Here is a 23614-nt window from a genome sequence, read left to right as displayed (position 1 = left end):
AAAATTGTAATCTAATTATACCTTTAAAAAAATGCTAATAAGGCAAAACGTTCTCTGGGATGCCACTAGGAGGAATAAGGCTGCATCCACAGGAGCCCACAAAAGCACACAGCATTAAACTTGAGAGAGAGACAAGTGCAGCCCCCTAGAAATGAAGTGTATACGTCCGTTTCATGAGGATATGCCGTCTGCCCCCAAAATGTCCTTCTCCTCACGTGTATTACCTTAAAGCATAAAAGGTGTTTAAGTATTATTTGGCTTTAAGAAAGGGACGGAGAAGGAATTAAGCGGAGCAGATGGAGACACGCACGGAGTACCACAATAACCCGACCTTTTTGTTCCGTACAATTTTCTCAAGTCCCATTAAAATATTCCCTTTTGTACTCATTTCACTGAATTCTGCTCCCAAACACGCCCTGTGCAGCCACGTAAGCTCTCTCCTGATGGTCCCCCCAGCACATTCACCCAAAAGATGACAAGGAGTCAACGGGCTGGGGGCTGCAATGGGCAGCTCGTGGGGCTGAAAGGAGCTCACCGCTGGCTCGACTGCAGAGCCCACTTCTGTCCTCTCCATCGAACGCTTTTTGGCAGCTGCAGAAGTAACCAGAGGTGAGCAGCCACCTCCTTAACATGCATATCTTATGGATAATCTTATGACTGGCAATATCCAGGAGAAAGAAAAGAAGGGAACAAAAGCCATCCCTTCTAATTTCTGGATTTGCATGGACTTGGCTGGTCCGTCCACACGTGATAGAGAACTGCAATCATCCTCCTTGCACATCTCGTGCACCAGTCCTTCCCCCCGCCCCTCCCATTTTCCACTTCAAGCCAGCTGCTCTCCCATCCCGTGGCCTGTTCTGCTGAATTCCTGACGACAGCAAGAAGGATGACTGTAACCCCTAGCAGAAAAGTGAGCCGTATTTTCCCCCCGTGACTCAGTTTTAATGAAAGCAATTCCATACAAAGTAGGGAAAAAAACAACTAAATATTGAACACTTCAAGTACCTTGTCAAGGCAGATGCATGCACTTAGCTTCCCGATAAGTTCCCCATCGTTAGGTAGAACAAAACTCAGAAAATAATAAAAAACAGATGACTGGAGTTTAGGCAGCAGTACCTTTACACACTAACAACCAAACTCCGAGCACTATAAAGCATCGTGTTCTTGCTCCTTTTGTGCTTTGGGGGCAGCACTGTGCTGCACTCATCCACATGCTGCATCCCCAGGCAGAGGCACCCCAGACAGGTTACAAGCCAACGTGGAAAATCTGGCATCAGGATGGCAAACAAAGGGGAAAAAAAGCATATTGAACCGTAAAGCTGCTCAAGAAGTAATTTATTATCAATATGCAACCCTCGCACAACCCGTGTGTTAACAGCAAGCTGCATTTTCAACAGAAATGCTGATGTTTAAGGTCTGCTCAGCACAACCGTGCATCCCTCGAGCGACAAAATCCACACGTGCAAACATTTCTTTTCTGTAAGAAAAACTGGTGACGTTTTTATTGAAAACTGGTGAAATTCCTCTGAAAAAAAAAATCAAGTTTGATCAACTCCATGAACGCACCGTGAATCCCTCATCTAACTGCTGTCGTAAGGAAACGCACTTTGGGACATGATGCTGTTCAAGCCCATGAGATGGGAATTCCCCTCTTTTAGTTCATACCCAACCAGAGCCAGCATCCTGGCTTGGTGAAAGGAGAGAAAAGGCCACATTTGGCGTAGATTTGATGGAATAAACTCAATCCCTTAAATCAACACTTGTACTGCTGGCACAGAGCGGTCGAGCCACTACGCAGCTCGCTCCACCAGCGAGCCTCAATTTTTCCACCAGCTCTTTGAGGGAATGAAGTAAGCCCACGGTGCTCAACCCAGCACAACATTTTATTAAAGAGCCCAAGAAAAATCAATGGAACACCCACTAACCCAACAGATCTCAGCTCCTGCCGGTGAAGATGTAAAGGGACTTTCAAACACCAGAGCTCGTTCGTTCCTCATCTTCCCTGTGCCCAGAGAGTGCCAATGACTTAACAGTGGCAGCCCTTCTAAGTCAGTTCTTCTCAGTCACTGCAAGTTCCTACAGCTAGGACGAGGGAATGGCCTCAAGTTGCGCCAGGGGAGGTTCAGGTGGGAAATTAGGAGGTATTTCTTCTTAGAAAGAGCGGTCAGGTGTAGGGATGGGGTGACAGGGAGGTGGTGGTGTCACCGCCCCTGGGGGTGTTCAAGGAGAGGTTGGATGTGGTGCTTGGGGACATGGTTTGGTGGGTGACAGCGGTGGTAAGGGGGTGGTTGGAGCGGATGGTCTTGAAGGTCTCTTCCAACCCTAATGACTCTGTGATTCTGTTAAATGCATCAGCATACTGAATTATTATCACTAGGAGATCTTTCCTAGTGCACCAAGTTAGATTCTAGGCTATTAAAACACCCAGCCTTGCTTCCTTAACTGGAATACAGCAAATAGCAAGAAAAACTATACAGAAATAAGACAAACCCCCTTTAAAAAAAAAAAAAGAGGTTTTACACGATCTTTAATCAATTAAAGACTAAGAAACTGTTTTCTATTTGGAGCGAAGCTGGAAGATTTGAAAACGAGGCACTTATTTGCACATAATGCAGAAGTTATGGTCTGTGCCAATGCAGCCTTAGCAACAGACTGGCTAAAATATCTTCATATCCAAGATCTGCTAGCGTTTCTTTACACGACAAACAAACACCTCTCAAGTGTTTGTCTATGAAACAGCTCGGCGGAGCAGGGGAGGTCACAGCTGCCAGCCCACTCACTGATTTCGCAGCAGCAGAGGCGGGCGCGCACACAAGTCGGCTTTCTTTCTTTTCTTGTAGTAAGCCAGCATCTTAGCACGCAGATCTCTTGATAACCTCCACAGATTTATTTTTTTTTTTCCTTAAAATAAGCACATAAATAAAAAGGTAAAGCTGACCCAACAGGTGGGTTATGTAGTGAACGCTGGGGTTAACCCACAAAGCGAGGCAATTGGGGGTGCCCTTCAGGAGCATCTGCAGAGCCCACAGCCGTCCAGCAACGGGCCGGCCGCCCCCAGGGCTGCAAAAATCATTGTTTCCATCTCCGCTCTGCCATATGCACCTCTCCCAACGCCTCTGAAATGACTTCAAAAGGAGTTATTCTTGGACGGCAGCGGGAAAAAAATGAAATTCCATCTGCTCCCAACAGATTTGTGGCAACAAAAACAAAGACAGGGGCCGAACGTTGCTTATGCAAAGTTTTGAAATAACCTCTCTCTCTCTTCACTACCAAACTGAGAGTTGATATACAGGCCACATCTCAACTAACCTTTTCCAGGAAGAAAAAAGAAATCCTACTTTGTTATTTAGGATTTAGTCATCAAGTTCTTTCCTCGTTCCAGTAACATCTACAGGAAAGGCACATTGACACTAACTCGGAATTCTGCACAAGATCTTCCATTCATTTTTTTTTGTTGTTGAGAAAATGAGAAAAGGAATGATTTTGCTTTAACCCAGTTTCCCAGTTAGCTTCTTGCAGTTCCATTTAGTTACCTCTCTGCACAACCAAGATGCCCTAAAACACGATTTGAAAGAGTAACACCGACCACCTACTCCAAGCACCCTTAAGTCCTGCAAGGAAAAAAGCTCACTCCTGCCTTTAAAATGCTGAAAACAAGACGCAAAACTTCCGATTTGCTCTATCAGAAGGATTAAGAGCAGCACTTCTGCGGAGTCCTCCGGAGCAGGAATGTGTAACCCACTTTACGTCGAGTGCTTGGCTCCAACACTGCCCCATTGTCCACCCGCTGCCTTCCTGGGAGGACTCGGGAGGTGCTGACGTTATTCCCAAGCAGCCGACTCCGGCATCCCATGCGTGGGTCAAGTCCAGCGATGGCCAACCTGGGCGCCGACGAAGCAGTTTTCCCCCAGATTGTGCTTTTCTTCGTGGCCCGAAGCTGCTCTGCCCTGCTGTCGGGCAGATTAATGGTCACAGCTGCAGCACCGAGCGCAATCTCGGTGAAAGAAGTAGTCTTTTATGCTAGTTAACACAATAAATGGTGTTAATACCAAATTTCAAGTTATTAAGAGGAGGGAAATTAAAGGTGAATGGCTTCCAGACCTAACAACAGATGTATCGATGCATCATAAGGTCAGTAACTTCCTCTCATTTGCTAACTTTAAATTAATCTGCCAGAGATAATTTATAGAACTAGGGCTAAGAAGTGAAGCAGTCGCGGTAATAAATTCCTCTCTGACACCTAGCACAAAGATACCAGTCACCGGAAGCAGAAGTTTTCAGGAACCAGTTTGTTCTTACACCAAAATCACCTCTCCAAAACATAAATAAAAATTCAGGTGGCTGGTGGCTGTTTTAATTTACAGGCAGAACATCCTGAGCTGGAAGGGACCCACGAGGATCAGAGTCCAGCTCCCAGACCTGATACCTGCAGCCTCTCCTGGTGAGATGGAGAAGTTTCACAGCGGCCTCCACAAACTCCTTTTAACTATGATCTGCACAAGACTCACTTGCAGCGCTCTCAAAGTGATGAACAACAATAAAAAAGGACCGTCCGGTGTTTTCTCTGAAACCTTAACACCTGCACGTCCGATTTCTGAGCATCGGGGTTACCGGGAGCTCTCCTGGGTGGGGTTCCCACAGCATAGTCACGTTAGAGCCCTTTTGTACTCGAACACAGAGCTGCGATCTCTTCCTGGAGGACAAAAAGCAAGCGTGATCCACAGGCAGGCAGAGAGGAAGGTGGTGCCCAGCTCCCGAGTGGCACCGCTCAGGACGAGCTCGGGGACAGCTCGAGCCGTCCCTGCACGCTGCCCCAGGACCCACAAAGCCCCAACGGGACGAGGACGGGGACCCAACTTGTTTTCCCCTTCAGCCCGCCCGCACAAACAGATGCGTTCTTGCTCCCAAGAGCTCCGCAGTGCTATTTTGAGAATTTTGCATCTCGTTATTTAATTTATTTATTAGGGCCTGATTTGGGGAAAGGGAGACAAAACTTGCTCCAAGCATTCGGGTTTTTATTTAGATTAAGCCAGGCTGTTCAGACTGGCTCGGAGTCAAATTGTTCCGCTAATTACAGTCCCTATTTTAGAGAAAGTGGAAACGCTCAGATTCTCCAGCTGCTTAGCTCTTTGCTCAGGGGGGGTGTTTCTCATCTCAAGTTGAACGAGCAGAGTTTGAAAGCACCCAACAATTCTCCAACTAGGAGATGGCATTCCCCGGGAAACAAGTCCATTTAAGTTTTAGCTGGCAAATTAAAGCCCGTTAACCGCTCACCATTAGTTAAATATTACAGGTGAGAAGGCAGCAGCTGCCCTAGGGCCAGCACGCCCTGGCTTTGCCACCTTCAGACTGAGGTTAACGGGCAATAACACCCCAAAAGCAGTAAGGATGGGCAGCATTTAAACACTTACCATCACCTACATAACAGAACACAACGATTTTTTTTCCCTCCCTCCTAAACAACTGCCCAGAAGGGCAGGTAGTCAAAAGACGGAAAAAAAGACTGATAAATAATGAATGCCCAACATTTTAAGAGCTGGGCCATTCATTGAAAAGCTTAACTCTTTTTTGTTTTCTGTCGCGCATGACCAACGATTTTAACCCACGATCCAAGTGTTTCATGAACAGCAAACACCCAAAATCCTTGAAAGCAGACAGTGCTCTTCAGCCAAAGCCAATCATTAAACTCGCGCAGCCGACGCCGGACGAGCCCTTTCACAACAGGAGCAAACAGGACACTTTCGTCCCAAATTCGCAAGTTAAACACAGCGCAGATTGCTGCGGCTCCGGAACCCTAATGAATTTAGAGACTGTTTGCACGGCAGCTTTACCGCCTCGATAAGGTGGAGGACTTCATCCTGTTAATGTTGGCTGGCACGAGAACCAATAAGCAATTCACACACGGCGAGCGGGTAGTAAAAAGTCACAGCGGATCGATTTATTACGGGTTCGGGTTCAGAGCTGCCTCTCGCCTCCGATCACTCCGTGGCGAACTGGAAAGCAGACGTTTTCCCATGGCTCTCCACCCTGGCTGCTCTGGAGAAGGAATTATTTCTACATGAGCAGCGCTGTGACTTGTCAACAAGCAGACGCCGCTCTGCCAAGCGAGCCCCGAAACTCTAAAGCCTCGTCCTGCCGCTAATTTGCTGCGCGGCGTTTAGGAGCTTGCTTAATTTAGTCGTGTTTCCACACTGACCAAACACGGAGGCACTGTCAGGATGAGGTTTTATAAATAAAAGTCTCAGGACAGTGAAGCAATACCGAAAGGTTACGGTAGTAGCCACGCAATGGTTTCGCACTAAAATTTTCAGAATTATATTTAAAATGATCATTTGTTGACCCAAAGAGGAAGGTTGCAAGAAAAAATGGAAGTAATTTATGGAAATAAATTTAAAGACAAAAAAAAAGTACTTTAGAGACTTGGCACTTCCGTGCCCTACAGAAATTTCACCCAAATTTTTACTATTTAATCTATTTAATAGTATATTTACTATTTAATCTATTTAATAGTTAATTTACTATTTAACCTGTTTAAGCTATTTAATCTTTGCTGCACTGGCTTCACTGTCCCTCACCAACAGCGTCACCTCCTGCATGAGATTTTATTTGAATGTTCCAAGCCATTAAAAGCTAAACCAGTTGAAATGAACGTTTCAATCCTTTAAGCACTTCTTGATCATATAAACAGGGACCGCAAGTGCTGTTGGCTCTGTCACACTGAAAGTGGAAGGTGCACTTTCCAGCAGAAAGCTCCAAAGAAATCCTTCAACTTCAAAAAAGCAAAGCCCACAAGCATTAATACATTGCAAGCAAGGAAAAAGCTGGACTTCCTGCAAATAATTTCACATCCAGACCAGCACTTGAGCCCCTCAAAAGGTCAGGTTTCCCTCCAAGCGGGATTTTTGGGTTGGAACACTTAACTTCAAACCCTGACGCAGAGCAAAGCCTGGTGAGAGCACCCAGCCTGCTCTGCTGGCAGCTCTCCATGCCAACCAGTGCTGAGTGACAGCATAACCACGTTATTTTGCTTTAATTATTTCCATTTGAGGTTGCTGCTCTGTATTAAGAGTGCAAGAGGACTTTATACAACCTTTTCACGCCGTCAAATCGTAATATGGAAATTCCTTTCCATTCGGGAAAACACTGACACAGTAACGATTAGAAACCAAAATATCTGCTCCCCATCTACACTGCGAAACTGTGAGCTGAAAAGCAACACGTAAATAAAAAAGCCACCACAATCTTGGCTTCTAATACAATTTAATAGGTTTTAAGGGGGAAGATGGCACGACAAAAGGTCCTGCAGTTGCTGTGTTCCAGTTTGCATTGCTTCCTACTCGAGGCAGGTTTCCGCGGGCTCTTTGTCGAGCGCTGCGCAGGATTCAGAGCGCCTGGTGCCACAGTGAATCATCCAGCTCTCCGCATTAAACGTGGGGATTGCTTCATGTCAAAAAGCATCGTTTATTCCGTTTTTCCAGATCGCAAGACGAGCATTGCACGCTTGGCAAAGTGCTCCTTGGGTAACTGAAAGGACAGTTCGTGGCTCGCACCGCTGACGCGCTGTAACGCTATCTTTTCCTTGTGCTGGGGAGAAATAACTGCGGGCGAGAGCATTTGCTGATCAATAGCCATGAACAACTTCAGCACAAGCCTCAGCCAGGCTCCCTAGAAATTAAACCTCAGCCAGACCCCCTGGAAATAAGAGCTGAACGCTCCTCTGGGGGTAACAAGGGGTTAGAAACCCATCGCCTGGTTAGAGGAGGCTACCCTGGAGATGCTTTTACCAGTGCTTTAAACAATATTGTCATTTTCCCTCTTTCACCTCGCCGCCTTTTTATTTCATTGGGTCTTTTGAAAAGCTTCACGCTGACAAATAACCCTTCAAAGACCAGTCACTGTAAATCAGCGCGAGTAACACCGCACTGCAGCGCGCCTTCATCCGGACTCTGTCACTTTGCTCATCCTGCTTCCAGGGTGACGCAGGGATCTCCGTACGCAGGATTCCCCGTGACACCACCAGCTGACGCAATCAGCGCCCAGGTCGGCAGAGAAAATACCGGGTCGGGTTCCAGCTCCAACTTCGAACAAATTCCCCCTCCCAAACGCTGCTCGTTTAGCACCGGGCGGCTGCTGCCCGTGATACCTGTCCCCTGGGAGGGAGCCTGGTTCCCCCGATGTCAGCACAAGTGACACGACGGGAGGCAGGCTCGGCTGTCAGCTCACTCCGTGTTCCTGGCTCCCACACCGAAGGGAAAAAGCTCCCTGCGCGCCACGTAGCATGCTCCAGCTTCTGCTTCAGGACTGCTCCGGGTGACGCCGATTCAAACAGGTTTCCCAAGTCCAGGCAGCATTTATCTGCTGCAGATGCCTTCGTCCCGAAGGATGCTTAAAAACCACCCCTCGCACACACCACAGCCCTCTGGCCAAGACAATATTTTGTTTTAAAACAGCACGACGTACGTACAGCAACCCTACCTGGCACTTTCTGTCCGTCCCCAGTCATTCCTTCCATTAGCACAAGCTCTAACAACCCCCTTGCTCTCCAGGTCAGATTGTCACATCTGTAGGCAGAGAGATCACCCTTCCCACCCCTTTATTTTTAAAAGCAGACGCTCCACATCCCTCCATTCCACAGTCCAAAGACTCAGCTACTTTCTACGACCAGCTCTTCACACCGACTGTTGTTTAAAACTGCTCTTTAAAGATTATGGGAATCCTCACCGGAGAGAAAAATTTGATGCTACTTAGACGAAGAAAAGGTTTTAAAAGCGAATTAAGGACAGAGAGAATACAACAGCACTTCCCAAAACCTCACCGAGCCATTAAGACAGAAGAGCAGCAATGAAAAAGCCAGAAAATTCGATTTGAACCACTGAACGTGAATCCCATGGCTACAAATAATCAGGACAACTTACAACGGGGACTATTTCAGGGGAAACACAATCCAAATGTTATGACTAGGACTCCTACGCACTCCCTCAGCACAAATAAGTAAGATGATCTGGGTACATACGTACTAGGTTCTCATCTCCAACGCCGATGATGAGCTTTGCAGTTTAACAACCCGTCTGGGGAAGGACTCCGCATTCCCCAAAAGAGTGGTGTGGGAAACAGCTCCCAATTACTGGCTGCAGATTGACAGCTAAGACACTGATTTGCTTCAGAAGCCTGTCAGCACCCCGGCCTCAGCCTGCAAGGGCTGCAAAGTACTTGCTGTACTGAATCAATTAGGCATCAAAGCAGTTAACCAGTTCATAAATCAATCCTGTAATTCCAGCCCACAGTAATTCACTCGGAAAGGGAAAACGTGCTGCACCCTCCTCATGTGAGGCTTCTTCGAAAAAAAAAAAAACAGGGAAGGAACCAAAGTACAGACCCTGACTGTAAAGGAACAGAGATTTTCTTTCCCCGTTTTCGGACCTGCTGCAATTTGCTGTCGATACCGCTGGGAAGCCAAGACAGCTGGGAAGCACCCTGCGCTCGCTTCGGCTCCTTCTGCACCCGCCGAGCTCCCACAGAAATATTTCTGAAGATGACCTGAAATCGGGCTGCATCAGCACATTGACGTCATCCAGCTTCGGGCACCAAAACACCCGGTGCCCAATGGCACTGGTGGCAGTGCGGTCATCTCCCGAACAGTCCGAGGGTGGTATTCCTCGAAAGGCAGCCCACAGCAGCATTTTGGGACGAGATGATAATTAATAGACTTCATTATCTATATCAAAACTCCTTTGGACAAACTGTCTCCCATAGCTGAACCCGTTTTATTTCCTCCCTAAATCCATTACTTCAGCGGGATATTATACACTAAGGAATATCCAGTGACCTGCACAACTCTTATTTTAAACCCACACCTAGGTAACTGTACAGCTTTACTACGCTGGAACTGTTTTAGGCAGAAGACACACAAATATAACTGCTAAAAGGAAAAGAAATTGTAGAAAATTACCACTCCTATTCTCAGTGTACACAGAGGTCACAGCAAGGCAAAACTAATTAAGCCTGAGATTTTCCAGATTTTGTTTTTAAAGACTTTTTCTACGTATTCAAGAGCTAATAATAAAAATGTCTGACCAAGAGTAAAAGCTTATAAAAAGCTTTTCTTCCCTACAGAGCAATTTCTACTCGAAGTCATTAGCAGAAAGGAAATCCTGTGTCTAAGTGCCAGAAGGTCACTGGATGGAGATAGAGAGATACATACTGATAGACAGATATAGATATTTTTACCCCATTAAAATCGTACCCATCTTTTTTATTATTATTTAACTGGACATTTAAGTAAAAGCAGCTCATGCCAAGCCACAATCCTGACCTGCTGTAAAGCCGTAGCCCGCCAAGGGCCCAGACTCCCAAAGGGGTTCCAGTGCTCAGTGTGTTTACTGGGTACAGCATCTTCACACGTGTAAATCAGGAGAACATAGAAATTCTCCACGATATTGCTGGCCTCAAAACGAGTTGTGTTTCTCGTCAGATGTGACAATGATACCACGGAAAACATTCCGTCAATGCTGGAGGAAATACACCACTATGAAAGCAGCCTTCATGCAGCAACTCTTAATTTTTCCATGAGAATTTGTTGCTTTTGGCCAAGACACTCATGAAGCCGTTACGCTACGAGGCACTACAGGAATTAGCAATTCAAGCTTTGTAGTCCCGTGGGGCAGAGAGATGCAACCAGCCTGTCCTCGGCAGCCCTCAGATCCAACAAGACAGCTTTGATGCCTAAAGAGGATGCAGAGAAGCCCAGCTCTGAAACGTCCAGGCAGATTTCTGAAGCCCATGACTCCATCACAACTTTAGAGCAACAAGAAGTGTAGGAACATTACAGGGTTAACAGAAATCGATGGACACGTACGCAGTCGTCTCCTACAGAATTTCTTCTTCCATCCACAAAAAAGAAGAAAAAACAATTCCTTTCTGAAGGCTGACTTCTGCTGGTCTCTACACACAATAAGAGAATCACAGAATGATTTGGGTTGGAAGAGACCTTAAAGATCATCTAATCCCAACCCCCTGCCATAAGCAAGGAGAACTCCCACCAGCCCAGGTGCTCAAAGCCCCATCAAACCTGGCCTCGAGCACTTCCAAGGATGGGGCATCCACAGCTCTGGGCAAACAGAAAACAGGAAAACAGTGACCTCTTTTCCAGGAAATGCTAAAGATTTAGGGTCTGTGCAGAGGAGGGGAATGCTCACCCCATACTACCACTCCCACGCTGCAGTGGGTCTGCAAAGCAACAGGGCCGAGCACCCTTCCCTCCTCCCTACACATCGTGCAAGGAGCAGCTCTCAAATCCTTTTTCCAAGGATCACAGAAACACCGCTCCTTCCTAGAAGAGAACCATTTAGATCACACCGGTCACGCACGCCCTGAGTCCCATGACACAGCCAATGTTTTTCAGCCCAGAATGATGCAACGAGATGCACGACGTTGCATCAACCTACAAAAAAGGGAAAACCTCCCTGAACTTCCCCTGGGAGCCCCCCCCAGGCCTGCTGGAGGGACTTGCTGCGGAGGACTCTGCTTGCTCTCCAGCACACCAGGACCACAGGCTGGCACCGGCAGCACACCTCCAGCAAGATCTCACCAGCTGTGCTGAACCGTGCGGCCAAACACAGCTCGCTGTTCTCTGCTTGAGGAGGCCAAGTATGCAGCTGCAGAGAGTAAGCCACTCTACCTTCGTGCCTGCACTCATTTCTCACCGTGATGTCTGTCTTCAGCGCCTTGAGGTGCTGAAAGTTTGGTTTCGGGAGGCTGCGAGTGAGAAAAAGGATGTAATCTTCAACACAATCTCTTCACGCTCTCGTACACGCCCAGCTTGTATGGAAACAAGCACACCGCAGGCGCAAAAGATGTTCTGATGCCTTGACCAGCTCTGATCGAATAAAGGGAAAAGTCACCACGTGAAAATCGGGGTAAATCCCACATGACAGATTCCTGTCGGCACTGAATAGAGAAATTAAGATCACATTTAAACTTCTTCACTTTTAACATACAATATCCTTTTTCATAAGCCTCAGTGAAGCTGATTACGGCACGTTTATAGTAACATTAACCACATTTCTTTTGTGGGACAGTACAAACCCCAGAATAGACAAAGAAGTTGGACACCAGCTGCCATGCAAAACAACCACTACAACGTCCCTTGAAACCTCCACATTCCTGCATAAATAACACCACCATCAGAACACTTTTTAGACAGCTCCTCTTTAATAACCCATCCTTGTTTCATAGATAAGGAGAGTAAACCAAGAAGATCAGATGATGAGCTGTGTTCCTGCTTGATTCCTAGAAGTAGGAGGTTATTTATTCTCCAGGCACTCGCACCCTACTAATGCCGAGGCTGAACCCTGAACGTTTTCAAGGCGAAAGGCAGATCGACTGATACGGTGGCACTCTGAGTTTTGGCAAAGCCAAGGAGGAAACGAAAAGCCAACGCTGGCTGTGATACCATCCTTTACTTTCAGGAGGCTCCCACACCTTACAGCAATATAAATACCAAGCGTGTTTGCTGGAAAACAAACCACCAGGAGATGTGGACCAGGGAGAAAAGCTGCCTGCGCTGCCGGCCGCGGGGCTGGGGAACAGAAACCAGCCCGGGCTTCAGCTCCCACAGGTTTCAAAGAAGCAGTCCATGCGTTTCCTAAGACCAACCAATGTGCCAGCCTCAGCTGTTTCTCTGTTCGTTGCCTTTGCCTTTTCAGGACTCAAGTCCCCTTGCCTTTTTTCCACTTGTCCGTAGGTGCTGTAGGAAGAGTTACACGCTACAAAGTCCCTACAGCTTCACCAACCGACCACACGATCCCGATTCCCACCAAATCACCCTCCCTTCACACCCCGAACCCAGACCTGCATGCAAACCGTGAGCTACGCCGTTTGCAGCAGGGAATTACGCATGAATTGGCACATGTGCCTGCTGCCCCAGAAATCTTCGACAGCTCAGGTTGCTGGGAATAGCAGCAAACAACGTCAGGCCAGGCACTCGTGGATTGTTGCGTTCTGCACTGGTTGGAGTTTTAGGCTCACGGTATAAATCCAGATAAAACAAGCGAAAAAAATTATCAGCATATCCTCTAGAAAAAACAAATTAGCAGCAGCATTAGAATGGATGGTTTAGAAAAAAAATGTGCAGAGGCAAGAAGTCAAGTTCTGTTTTTGACTTTGAACTGCTTCAACACCTCCTCCAGATGATTCATACTCCAATAGTTGAGCGAGGGCATGTTTAAACACCCATTACGGTTCCCAAAACGAAAAACACCAACTTTGAAGAATCTCCGCAACCTGCGCTTGCGAGAAGCAGACACCGACTGACCCATATTTAAACGACTCCCAGTGATGAGCCTGAACGCCATAAATCAAGCAGTTAACAAAAACACCAACACTGTCAGGCTGCAACTATAAATAAATAAATGCATCTGGAAGCACAGAGCCCATCTCGCACAAGGAATTCAGCACCAAATTTTTCAAATAATACACGAGCAACTGACCACAATTATTCCTGTTCCCAATCTCAGTTTGAAAAAAAAATATATAAAAGCCACAGAGCCATCAGTGACCTCAAAAGGAATTATTTCCCAACGTGTTATTTGCAGTGTGGTACTTCTCCTCCAGCTGAACGAACGGCTTGCGATGCCTGCCCGCAGTTCTGCCAGGGCAGAACATTTTTTCTAAGAACCTCGATGGCAAGGATCACAGGAGGTTTGCCCCGAGCCTCTTCCTGCTGCCTCGCAGTCAGCATTTCAGCCCCGCGCTCCTTGGCAGCTCAGGTCTTGCGGCGGCTGCGACGTTTTTTTCTTGGCATCACCGCCGCCGATGACGCACAAGATCAAAGTTTGTTACAAATGCAGATATTGGAGAACCTCAGCACCGAGATTGCTGGAAAATTCACGTGACACCCTGCGGTCTGCATTAATAGGGTATCAAATTAATCATTAAGCCGGCAGGTGCCTAACTTGGGCAGGAACGGCACCACACGTGGCTACTAAAAGGCTTTTCACAAAGCCGTCCTGGACAGCTTACTGTAGAGGAACACAAACACGCTCTCGATGGTGGCAAACAAGGAAATCCAAAACGTGCACGCAGGGTGAACCTCGGTCATAGATTTTCCGCCGATAAGGCAATCGGGTTGAAAATATCTGGCAGCAGCCCCACAATACCCACGCTTCGAGCGCTACAAAGCTGTGAAAGGAAGGATGTAATGCCACACGTGCTAAGATGCTGAAAATAAAAGCCCACACTCAACACAGCCATACCTTATACCAGCGGTAACTCACCAAAGCAAGAGGCCCTGGAAGTGTCTTTTTTTTTTTTTCTCTCGTGGCAATACTAATGAGTGAAAAGCAGCAGGGAGAAAGGCTACCACAGCTTCAAAAAGCACTGTAATTGAAGCCACGGTTTTTCTCTCGCTTGACAACGAAATAACGTTAAATCCAACCTACATTTTCCGAATGGAACAATACTCCTCACCTTCTGCATTTGGGTTCATAAATGGGTTTACAGAAATGCTAATTCATCCGCGCCAAGCTTTTATACCCTAAGCAGACAAGCACTGCCTTGGAGACGGATATTAAATTTTCATGCAATACAAACACTGACTAATAAGAAACTCTTCAAAAGGGTGTTTTCCTACCTTAGCCTTGCTTATTATCTGTCCTTTCAGACTGCAGAAGCTAGCAAATAAAAACTAAGGCTTCTGAAAAACAGGAGATACAAAGAGAACACAAATAAGAGAAAAAGTGGGATTTTCACAGCTGCATTCACACATCCTCAGGTCTCCACACAAAGCCCATCTGCCCCGGGCAGTGCTGAAAGACATTACGGACTGTTTTCATCCTTAGTGGTGTGTGTAATGCCCTCCCTACCTACCTGAAGCAACAACCCCTACGTGGGTTTTTGTGACACCTGCGAAGCACATCCAAGATGACCAGCGTGGTATAAAGCAGCGCTGTTTGTTCTGCAGCTACGAGCTCAGCAAGCTTGGCAGGAGAGGGGAAAAAAAAGTTTTAGACACTGGAAAGCCCCAGCTAGCACAATCACCCTTGCATCAGTTGGATTCTACTTCTGCATTTTCAGAGAACTGAAAACTCTGACTGATGACTCTGAAGGAACCAGTTTTACTCAAGGAAGCCACAACTGGTACCCGAAACTTCAAGCATCCCCCGGGTTCATCCTAGAAGTATTTCACACCATCTGATCTGGCCATCAGCTGCCCTTCATTATCAGGAAAATTGCTCAGCAGATCAGTGTAACGCTTAAATCCTTCGCAGCATGCTCCACATGACAAAGGCTGTTATCAGCCCAAAAGTTTCCTTTAAAAGGGTTATTCTAAAAATCCGCCGTTCTGATGTGCTAAATTTAGCTCATCAGATTTTAACTTCAAGACTGCTCAGTGTGCAGGTCTGGTCTCTTGCCATCCTTCACAATTTCACCAGGAAGGATCCCTCCCATTTTCAAAATCCCAAGGATTTAAGGCTCTAGAAGCCAAAATCATGCCCCAAATCTCACACGTAGCACATCCACTGAAAGCCTTGCAGCAACCTGCATCTCCGTTTGTCCAGAGAGATGTAAAATAAATATTTATTTTAAGCAAAGGGAGGGAAGGACATTTGTGGCGGTCTCACGTCCAAAGGAACTCCATGTGGATCTGCCATAAACAAAGGAAAAAAAGCAGGAAACAAAACCCATACATCATTACTGGTTCAGTATTTCATGACTTCATGACTATTTGATTCAAAGCCATGCACAAAAGTAAATTGTCATCTTCGTTCTGTGCTGTACTACTGCTTATCAAATCCTCCAACCCTGCTTTCAACGCACTGCAGAGGTTTCGCAGGCAGACCTCGGCTATACAACAATACCATAAGATGCTTGCAGTCCTTCTTCTTAGGGTGAGCTCCAGTTTGTATTGGCTTGCTCCTCCTTCAAAACCCCTTTACTTATAAAAACCGCACAATTTTGAACCCCATCTTCCACATTTTTTTTTTTTACTTTTCACTACATTTTAGAAGAAGCGATTTAAGAGCTCCTGAAGAACTACTTGCAAAGAAAATGTTGAGCACAGAAAAAAAAACCAAAGCTCTACGAGATCAAGAAGCTAATTCCAAGTGCCGTGCTTGGAACTTCAAATTGGAAAAAATTCTTCCGGCAAACTGTTTAAGAAAAGAGCACCCAAGGCTATCGTTAATTAATGCAGTAATACAGCAGGTTGGTCAGCAGCAGCAGCATTATCTCAGTATAGAGAGGATTTTCAGCATGGATCAGCACAGACACTTGCGTTACGCACGGTAAGTTCATGGTTGGAAATTTGATTGCTCACCCAAGCTTCAGAGGAACAAGCCGGGAAACTGAGATCTGCCACCTGCCTTCCAAACATTATTTAACTTCATTAGGGCGCGCGATAAGAGCATCTCCCAGTTCTTTTGAAGACTTATAAGAAAATGCCATTTCTGTGAAAACAGAGCTAACCTCAGTCATTTGGTGAGATTTCAGTAAGATCACTTCTGTTAACTGTAAATGGACTAAGATGGTAATGAACACCCAGCTTCACCCAAGTTTATTTTGGATCCACGATGAAAGAAGCAACAGAGCCTGCGAAATAATGGAAAAACCTACACCAGCATCAGACGACTTCTGCTGACCTGACGCAGGTGGCTGTTCCCTGGTATTCCAAGAGAGAAACGAGACAGAAATGTCTTTTGTGGGGACCACTGAAGACAAGGAGGTGCTGGTGTTCAGGTCCGAGGTGTGCTCCTGGACTTGGCAGGCAGAGCAAGGCTCCCCCTACCTGCTCCATCATCCCCAGAGGTCCCAAAGCTCAGCCACGCTTCAGCGAGCAGACGGCTGCTGGTGCTGCTCCTCCTGCCTGCAGGCTGAGGCCGCGAGCTGCTCAGCGACTCCAGCACCTAAATGCTCAACGGGGAAGGTGCTCGGTGGGCATGAGGCAGAGGTGACAAAGATCTAGCCTCCTCTGCACTGTTTTACTGTCCTGCATTGCCTGCCGTCCGCTCCTCGCTGTAGAGCACGCTGTGAAGTAAGAAGTGAGCTTACTGCAAGCATTAAACAACTGATGCCAGGCAAATATTCGTGCTGGCCACAAAGCAAGGAGTGCAGAACCTCCTAGGTATGTCAAAAGCACTGCATTGTTTCAGAGATGAATCTTTGTTCTTAGAACTCTAGTAAAATAGCAGCCTCTCCATCCAGAGATTAACAACAAGACAGTGAGAATGAGGATGAAATGTCAACCAAGAGTTTCTCTCTCCATGGACAGACCACATAAGCCCATAGACAGATTGTCTGTATATATATATATATGTATATATGTATATATATATGTATATATGTATATGTATATATATACACACACACATATACACACAGACATATTCACACACCTCCAAGCAAATTTTCCAATCCCAAGCTGTAAATAATGCCTCCAAGAACTAAATTAAACCATTTAAGTAGGTTTTTTTCTTCCCCCAATGTTTTCCTTAAAGCTCATCCTGCTTAAACATTTCCAGCTCGAATAGCCCGCTCTTTTACCACCAGGGCACGTCGTTCAAGGGAGCCTTTCACACAGCAACATGGAAGAGAAAAGAATTTTAAAGCACGATAATGCCCTAATGAAAAGAGAGCAATGGGGCTGGGATCAGGCACAAACACAACACCCAAATCTAATTTAAGCACTTAAACTGATTTGATTCGAATCGCCAACATCCTCTAACGTATTAAGTAGCTTTCTGACTTTCATAAAGCTCTAAACTGCATCAGGTAGCTTCTTAAAGACAGCGGATTTGTACCCTAGCTGTTGACCAAATTCCCATTTATTTAAGAACGGGAACTGTGACAGTCCTTTGCTAGCTAGCAGCTCTCGCAGGTTACGATCTACCCAAATCATCTAGAGAGAAAATTCCTCTTTACTGCAATATTCTTTGGCCAAGGAGCACGTGTTACCACGGAGTCCTTAATAACGTTCAATCAGCAGCCCGTAACTGCCTCCATTAAATTAGTAAAAAGGTAGTTTCAAAGATACACTCTAATCTTTATTTTTTTCCCCCACTGTCATGTTCCATTGCTAAGCACCGCTTCGCATTTTCCATCTCCCACCTCAAAAAAACAAAAAAAGGATTACCATGAAAGGAGAAGCAGCGCCCTTACACACAAACCCCAGTTTTCTGGAAACATTTGGTATCTAAATATACACGACACAGAGTCTGTTCGCATTTGCAGCTAGGATCGTACACCGAATTGCCCAGCAGCGTGCCTACCGACACCGCTTGCATCCAGCTACCTTCCCAGAAGTTAGCACCCTGAGTGTTCATGTAATCCTCCAGAATTTTTGGCCAAGAAACCCGTGCAGAACATGGGTCACCCCTTAACCTGTGCCCTGTCTCTCTCTGCTGCCTGCACATCAGGCAGCCGGCCGAAATGATTCCCTCAAAGGCACCGAGTGCTGAGCAAAGCGCCCGCTGCTGCACCTCCCCAGGCAGGAGCCCGGCACCAGGCACCAGCCCTCAGGAGACCCCAGCCAGCAGGGCAGCCCGCGGGGCTTGGCCAGAAGCAGAGGACAGGAGCATGTCAGGTGTGTCCTACATTTTCTGCTACAGCTCTGCATAAAGCCACGCTCTTGGTCTGTGCCTTGAAAGGACTCAGGTGGCTGGCTCCTCGCCTCGAAAAATAGGCCACCCGAAATGGCTCTCACCTCGCTCCTCTGCCTGCCCACCGAGCGCACCGTTCACCCGCACAAAAACGGGCGTTTTCTCAATTTTCCTAGAAGTACAAACTACCAACGAGACCACGTGCAGGTGCACTTCTGCATGGCTTCCTTTTTGAGCCAGAACAGCAGGCATCCTGAGGAAAAACACACACAAACACTTCCACGTGAACACACACAAACACACACCTCCACGTGAGACCAGCGCTGCACCGCACAGCATCTCCCCTCCTGCGGTTCGGGTGAAACAAGAAGGAAAATGGGCCACATTTCTAACCACAGCATAGGCACAGAGACTTGCCCGATGTCGGGTATTAGCAGCCTGTAACACAAAGCGATGAGGTTCACTCTCCCTGCCAGCACGGGAAGATGCAAGGGTCGAGCAGCTCTTTGAAAGCATCACAACAAGCCCAGTGCGCACCATAAACCAGCCGAGGCCACGAACACAGTCATCATAAACACCCAGATAAAGAGCAGGGCGATTAACGTGCCCATTTTAATTACATTTCACAGTCAGGTGGATAAGCATGTGGGATATACCACACTTGGAAATAAATTTTCACCTGCCTTCACGCTTCCCAACCGTACCTACGGGTCGAAAACCAATCCTTTCGAAGCCAAGTTCTTCAGAAACACACAAAAAAAGCTGCGGTGCCATTGCTGACGGGACAGCAAGTCCGAGGCAGGGGAGAGCTGTGACCACAGAGCTCTGAACATTGCTCAAGAACACTTGCCGGCACTTTTCTTGGAGCTCAAAGTCTAAAAAGATGACTAGAAACTTCAGCTCACCAGTAAACAAACAAACGGTGGAACAAAACAGCTGGAGAGAAAAACATTCGTTATATTTTCGGTCAAAATTTTACACTGGAATTGGGGGTGGAAGAGAAACAAGCAGCTTTATCAAGGCAGACAAGAGCAGTTAGCAGTATAGACCAACTCTTTTGTACTCAGCAGCCCCGATTGTGCTACCCAAAAAAGCCTCTGCCTCTATTCATATCTGGTACCCTTAAACTTACAAATATCCTCAAGTGCTCAAGGAAGGTAACAGCAAGTGGCTATTCCAAAACTCCCCCTTCTCAACTAGAAGAAAATACTTATCGTGACACTGACTAAAATCCTTGAAAAGGAAGCTCTCAACTCCCAGAGCTTGCCTGGTCAGGCACGGATCCCTTCCAAAACTTCTTCTCAATTAGCTGCATTGCATCCCTATCCGATACAAATAAAAATACAAATAAAAAAAATAGCAAGATCAACTTGTAAATCACACGAAGTCTCTCTCCTCTCATCCACGCAGTTCCCCTTCCCCCGAGCATCACCGGAGGGTGGCTGGTGCTTTCCACGAGGAGCTCTCTCGGAAGCAAGCGCTGCCTAGGACAATCAACCTTTTTTCATTTCCTTTTTTTCCCCCGAAGCGCCAGCCCTGCTGAGAAGTCACCTAACGCACGCAGACACACGCTGGCTCTCGCTGCCACAGCTGCCAAAACCGAAGCAGGTAACCATCTTACAGACAATTCCGCTGCAAATGTAAGCTTACAGAGCAGGCAGGGCGCGTTTCCAGACAGATATCTCCCACTCCTCGTCCTGTGGGACAGACGCCAGCCACGCAGCCCACCTGAGGGCCCCATCACCACACAACTGGTCTTGGTCCCGGAGGCAGCAGGCGTCCCAGTGGCTCCCAGCCACCACCCCCGTCCCTCCCCAGGCACCAGCACCACTCCCACCCGCGCTCCGATGCCCCAAAAGCTGCTCCCCACGTGCCAGAACCCCCTTTAATGTCCTGCTTCCCCCTGCCTGCACCCCCCCCCCTGAGTTCACCACTACCCAAAATTTCTGTTTTCTGAAGCTACTGGCCCAGATGAGCTTGCACCCCCCTCAGCCACCCCTGCTGCCTCCCCTCAGCCCCAAAACCTGCTCGTGCACCCCTCCTCTCCCCCTCCAACCCGCTCCCGGCCGGGTCCTGCCCCCCAGCTGCACTCCAGAGCTTCCCCCACCTCTGCCCCTGCCCATGAACCAGCCCCACACCCTCACTGCTCCCACCTGCCTCTGACCACAGCCGTCTCCACACAAATCCCAAATCCTCTACATACGCAGCCCCCACACCTCCCCCAAACCCCTTCTCAATTTCCAGAGGTGCTACGGCCCCGTTACTCCCCACCCATGCCCTACCATCGCCCCGTTTTCGCTCCTAACACGCTCAGCCCTACACCCAGATACACCCCTACCCACAGCCCTACATCCACAGCCCCCTGCCCCTACACAACCCCAGCCCTTTCGCCTCACCGCTGATGTCCCCCCGCAGGCCCCCACCACCCAAAATTCTCCACCCTTATTCCTGCCCCCCACAGGACCAGCAGCCTGTGCTCACACCCCACTGCTCCCACACCACGCCACCTACACCCCCTGCCACCCTCCCGCACCCCCACAGCCCCATTAACCCCCAGCCCCTCTCCCGCCGAGCACCCGCACGCCCTGGATCCATCCCCACCCTCCTGAGACCCCACTGCCGGGCACAGCCAGCGAGGGGCACCCGACCCCTGCTACCCCCAGGCCTTACACCCAAACCCCATCAGCCCCCATCCTTCCTCCTTCTCCTACCCTCGGCCCTACCACCCCCCCAGGGGCCACGCCATAGACTCCCAACCAGGGGCCACCCCATAGGGAGCTGCCCAACAGACTCCCCCCGGGGCGGCTACCCCCTAGGAGGCCACCCTATAGATCCCCACCAGGAGCCACCCCATATGGGGCCACCCCACAGATGACACCCCTCCAGGGGGCTACCCCATAGGGCATAGGGGGCCACCCCACCGACCACCCCCCCCCCCCCCCCCCCCCAGTGGGGACCACCCCAGAGGAAACTTCCCCACAGACCCCCCCCCCCGGGGTCATCCCACACGGAGCCACACCATAAGGGGCCACCCCACCGACCCCCCCGGGGACCACCACACAGACGCCCCCCGGGCTCATCCTATAGGGGGCCGCCCCACAGACCCCCATCAAAGGCTACCCCATAACGGGGCCGCCCCACAGACACCCCCCCCCCCCCCCCCAGGCCCACCCCATAGGAAGCCGCCCTATAAGCCCCCCCCCTCGGGCCACCACAACCCCCCTTACCCCATCCCGCCCCACAAAACCCCCCAGGAGCCACCACACAGAACCCCCCGGCCCCTCGATACCCCCGCACCCCTACCCGAGCCTCCCAGCCCCGCTTCCCTCCCTCGCCTCAGCCTCTCCTTCCTCCTTCCCCATCTCCCCCCGACCCCCCCCCCCCGGTACGCCCCCCCCCGTGCCCCCCCCCGGTGCTGACCTGAAGCGCCCCCCGCAGTGCTGGCACTGGTCTCCCACCCAGCCGGGCTGACACTCGCACTGCCCGCTGGCCGGCTGGCAGCGCCCGCCGTTGGCGCACGGTTTGTCGCATTCCTTCCCCAACGCCGCCGCCAAAGCCGCCGCCGCCGCTTCCTCAGAGGCTCCGGCGGCACCGGCTGCACCGAAGCCGGGCCCGGCCGGTCCCAGAAGAGCCAACAGCAACAGGAACGGAGGCAGCAGCCTCCTCCCGGCCCGGCAACCCGGGCCCCGCAGCGCCGAGAGCTCCCGCGCCATCTGCCGAATGCCGGCCGGGACGACGCGGCCCATCCGCCGCGGGGCCTCCCGGGACGGTGGCCGGTGAGGGGGCTTCCGCCGCCGCCGCTACGGTGGCCGGGAGGGGGTGGGAGGAGGGAGCGGAGGGAGGGGAACGGGGAGGCGGGGGGGGGGGGGGGCGGTGCCGGCTGCCGCCGCCGCCGCCCGGCCGCCGCCGGTGACGTCACCCGCTGGCGGAGCCCGGCTGCTGGGCGGGGAGTGGGGGGGGGGGGTGCCCCCCCCCCCGCCATCTTGTGCCCCCCCCCGCCATGTTGTTCCCCACTACCACCTGTGGTTGGGTGCCGCTCTCGGTTCTTAGAGTCGTGGAATCACAGAATTATTAGGGTTGGAAAAGGCCTCCAAGATCACCCCCCTTACCACCACTGTCACCCACTGAACCATGTCCCTGAGCACCACGTCCAACCTCTCCTTGAACACCCCCAGGGACGGTGACACCACCACCTCCGTGTCACCCCATCCCTGCACCTGACCGCTCTTCCTGAGAAGAAATGTCTCCTCATTTCCCACCTGAACCTCCCCTGGCGCAACTTGAGGCCATTCCCTCTGGTCCTATCACTGGTTATCTGTGAGAAGAGGCCGACCCCCAGCTCCCCACACCTCCCTTTCAGGCAGTTGCAGAGAGCAATGAGGTCTCCTCTGAGCCTCCCCTTCCCCAGCCCAAACACCCCCAGTTCCCTCAGCCTCTCCTCGCAGGACTTGTGTCCCAGGCCCTTCACCAGCTTCGTAGCCCTTCTCTGGACACCCTCCAGCACCTCGATGTCCTTCTTGCACTGAGGGGCCCAGAGCTGAACCCAGCACTCGAGGTGCGGCTTCACCAGAGCAGAATACAAGGAGACAGGGAGGCCTCCACCATGGGGTGGGAGGCCTCGAGGTTGAAATCAGTTGATAAAAGTAAATAAAAACAAAACATTTTTGTTTGGTTTTGGTTGGTTGGTTGGCTTTTAAACAAGCACTCGTGCTGCATGTGGTACAGGGTGTCCCGCCAGTGGCCCCGTGGGCCGTGGTGAGGGGAGCAGGGTGCCACCAGCCAGGCTTTGGGATCCTCTCTGGGACACGGGGCTGCGTGCAGGAGCACCTGAGGGAGCTGTGCCTTGTGCTCGGGTTGTGCCCTGGGCTCATCCAAGTGGCAGCTCGGTTTGTGCCAATGTCCACCATCGTTGGGGCTGGCATGAGCAAAATGAGCAGGCTGCTGTCCAGGGGCACTAAACCGAGCTCGGAAGCGTGGGGTGTTTGTCATTGCATGGCAGTAAGGGCTTCCTGTTTAAAATT

General features: G+C 49.6%; 1 protein-coding gene across 1 annotated transcript in view; it reads right to left on the bottom strand.

Annotated features, from left to right (window-relative positions):
• The window catches only part of ATRN (attractin), a 144803-nt gene extending 122305 nt beyond the window's left edge, over window positions 1-22498 (bottom strand). Inside the window, exon 1 of the mRNA XM_035547379.1 lies at window positions 22014-22498. Within this exon, the coding sequence (XP_035403272.1) occupies window positions 22014-22339 (326 nt within the window). The 5' untranslated portion in view covers window positions 22340-22498. The remainder of the gene's footprint in view (window positions 1-22013) is intronic.
• Between the last annotated feature and the right edge of the window lie 1116 nt (window positions 22499-23614).

Source organism: Cygnus atratus, chromosome 4 (assembly GCF_013377495.2).
Source record: "Cygnus atratus isolate AKBS03 ecotype Queensland, Australia chromosome 4, CAtr_DNAZoo_HiC_assembly, whole genome shotgun sequence".
In the NCBI taxonomy this organism is placed as follows: Eukaryota; Metazoa; Chordata; class Aves; order Anseriformes; family Anatidae; genus Cygnus; species Cygnus atratus.
The sequence above is the reverse complement of the archived record's forward strand: the minus strand, read 5'-3'. Positions and strand labels throughout refer to the sequence as shown.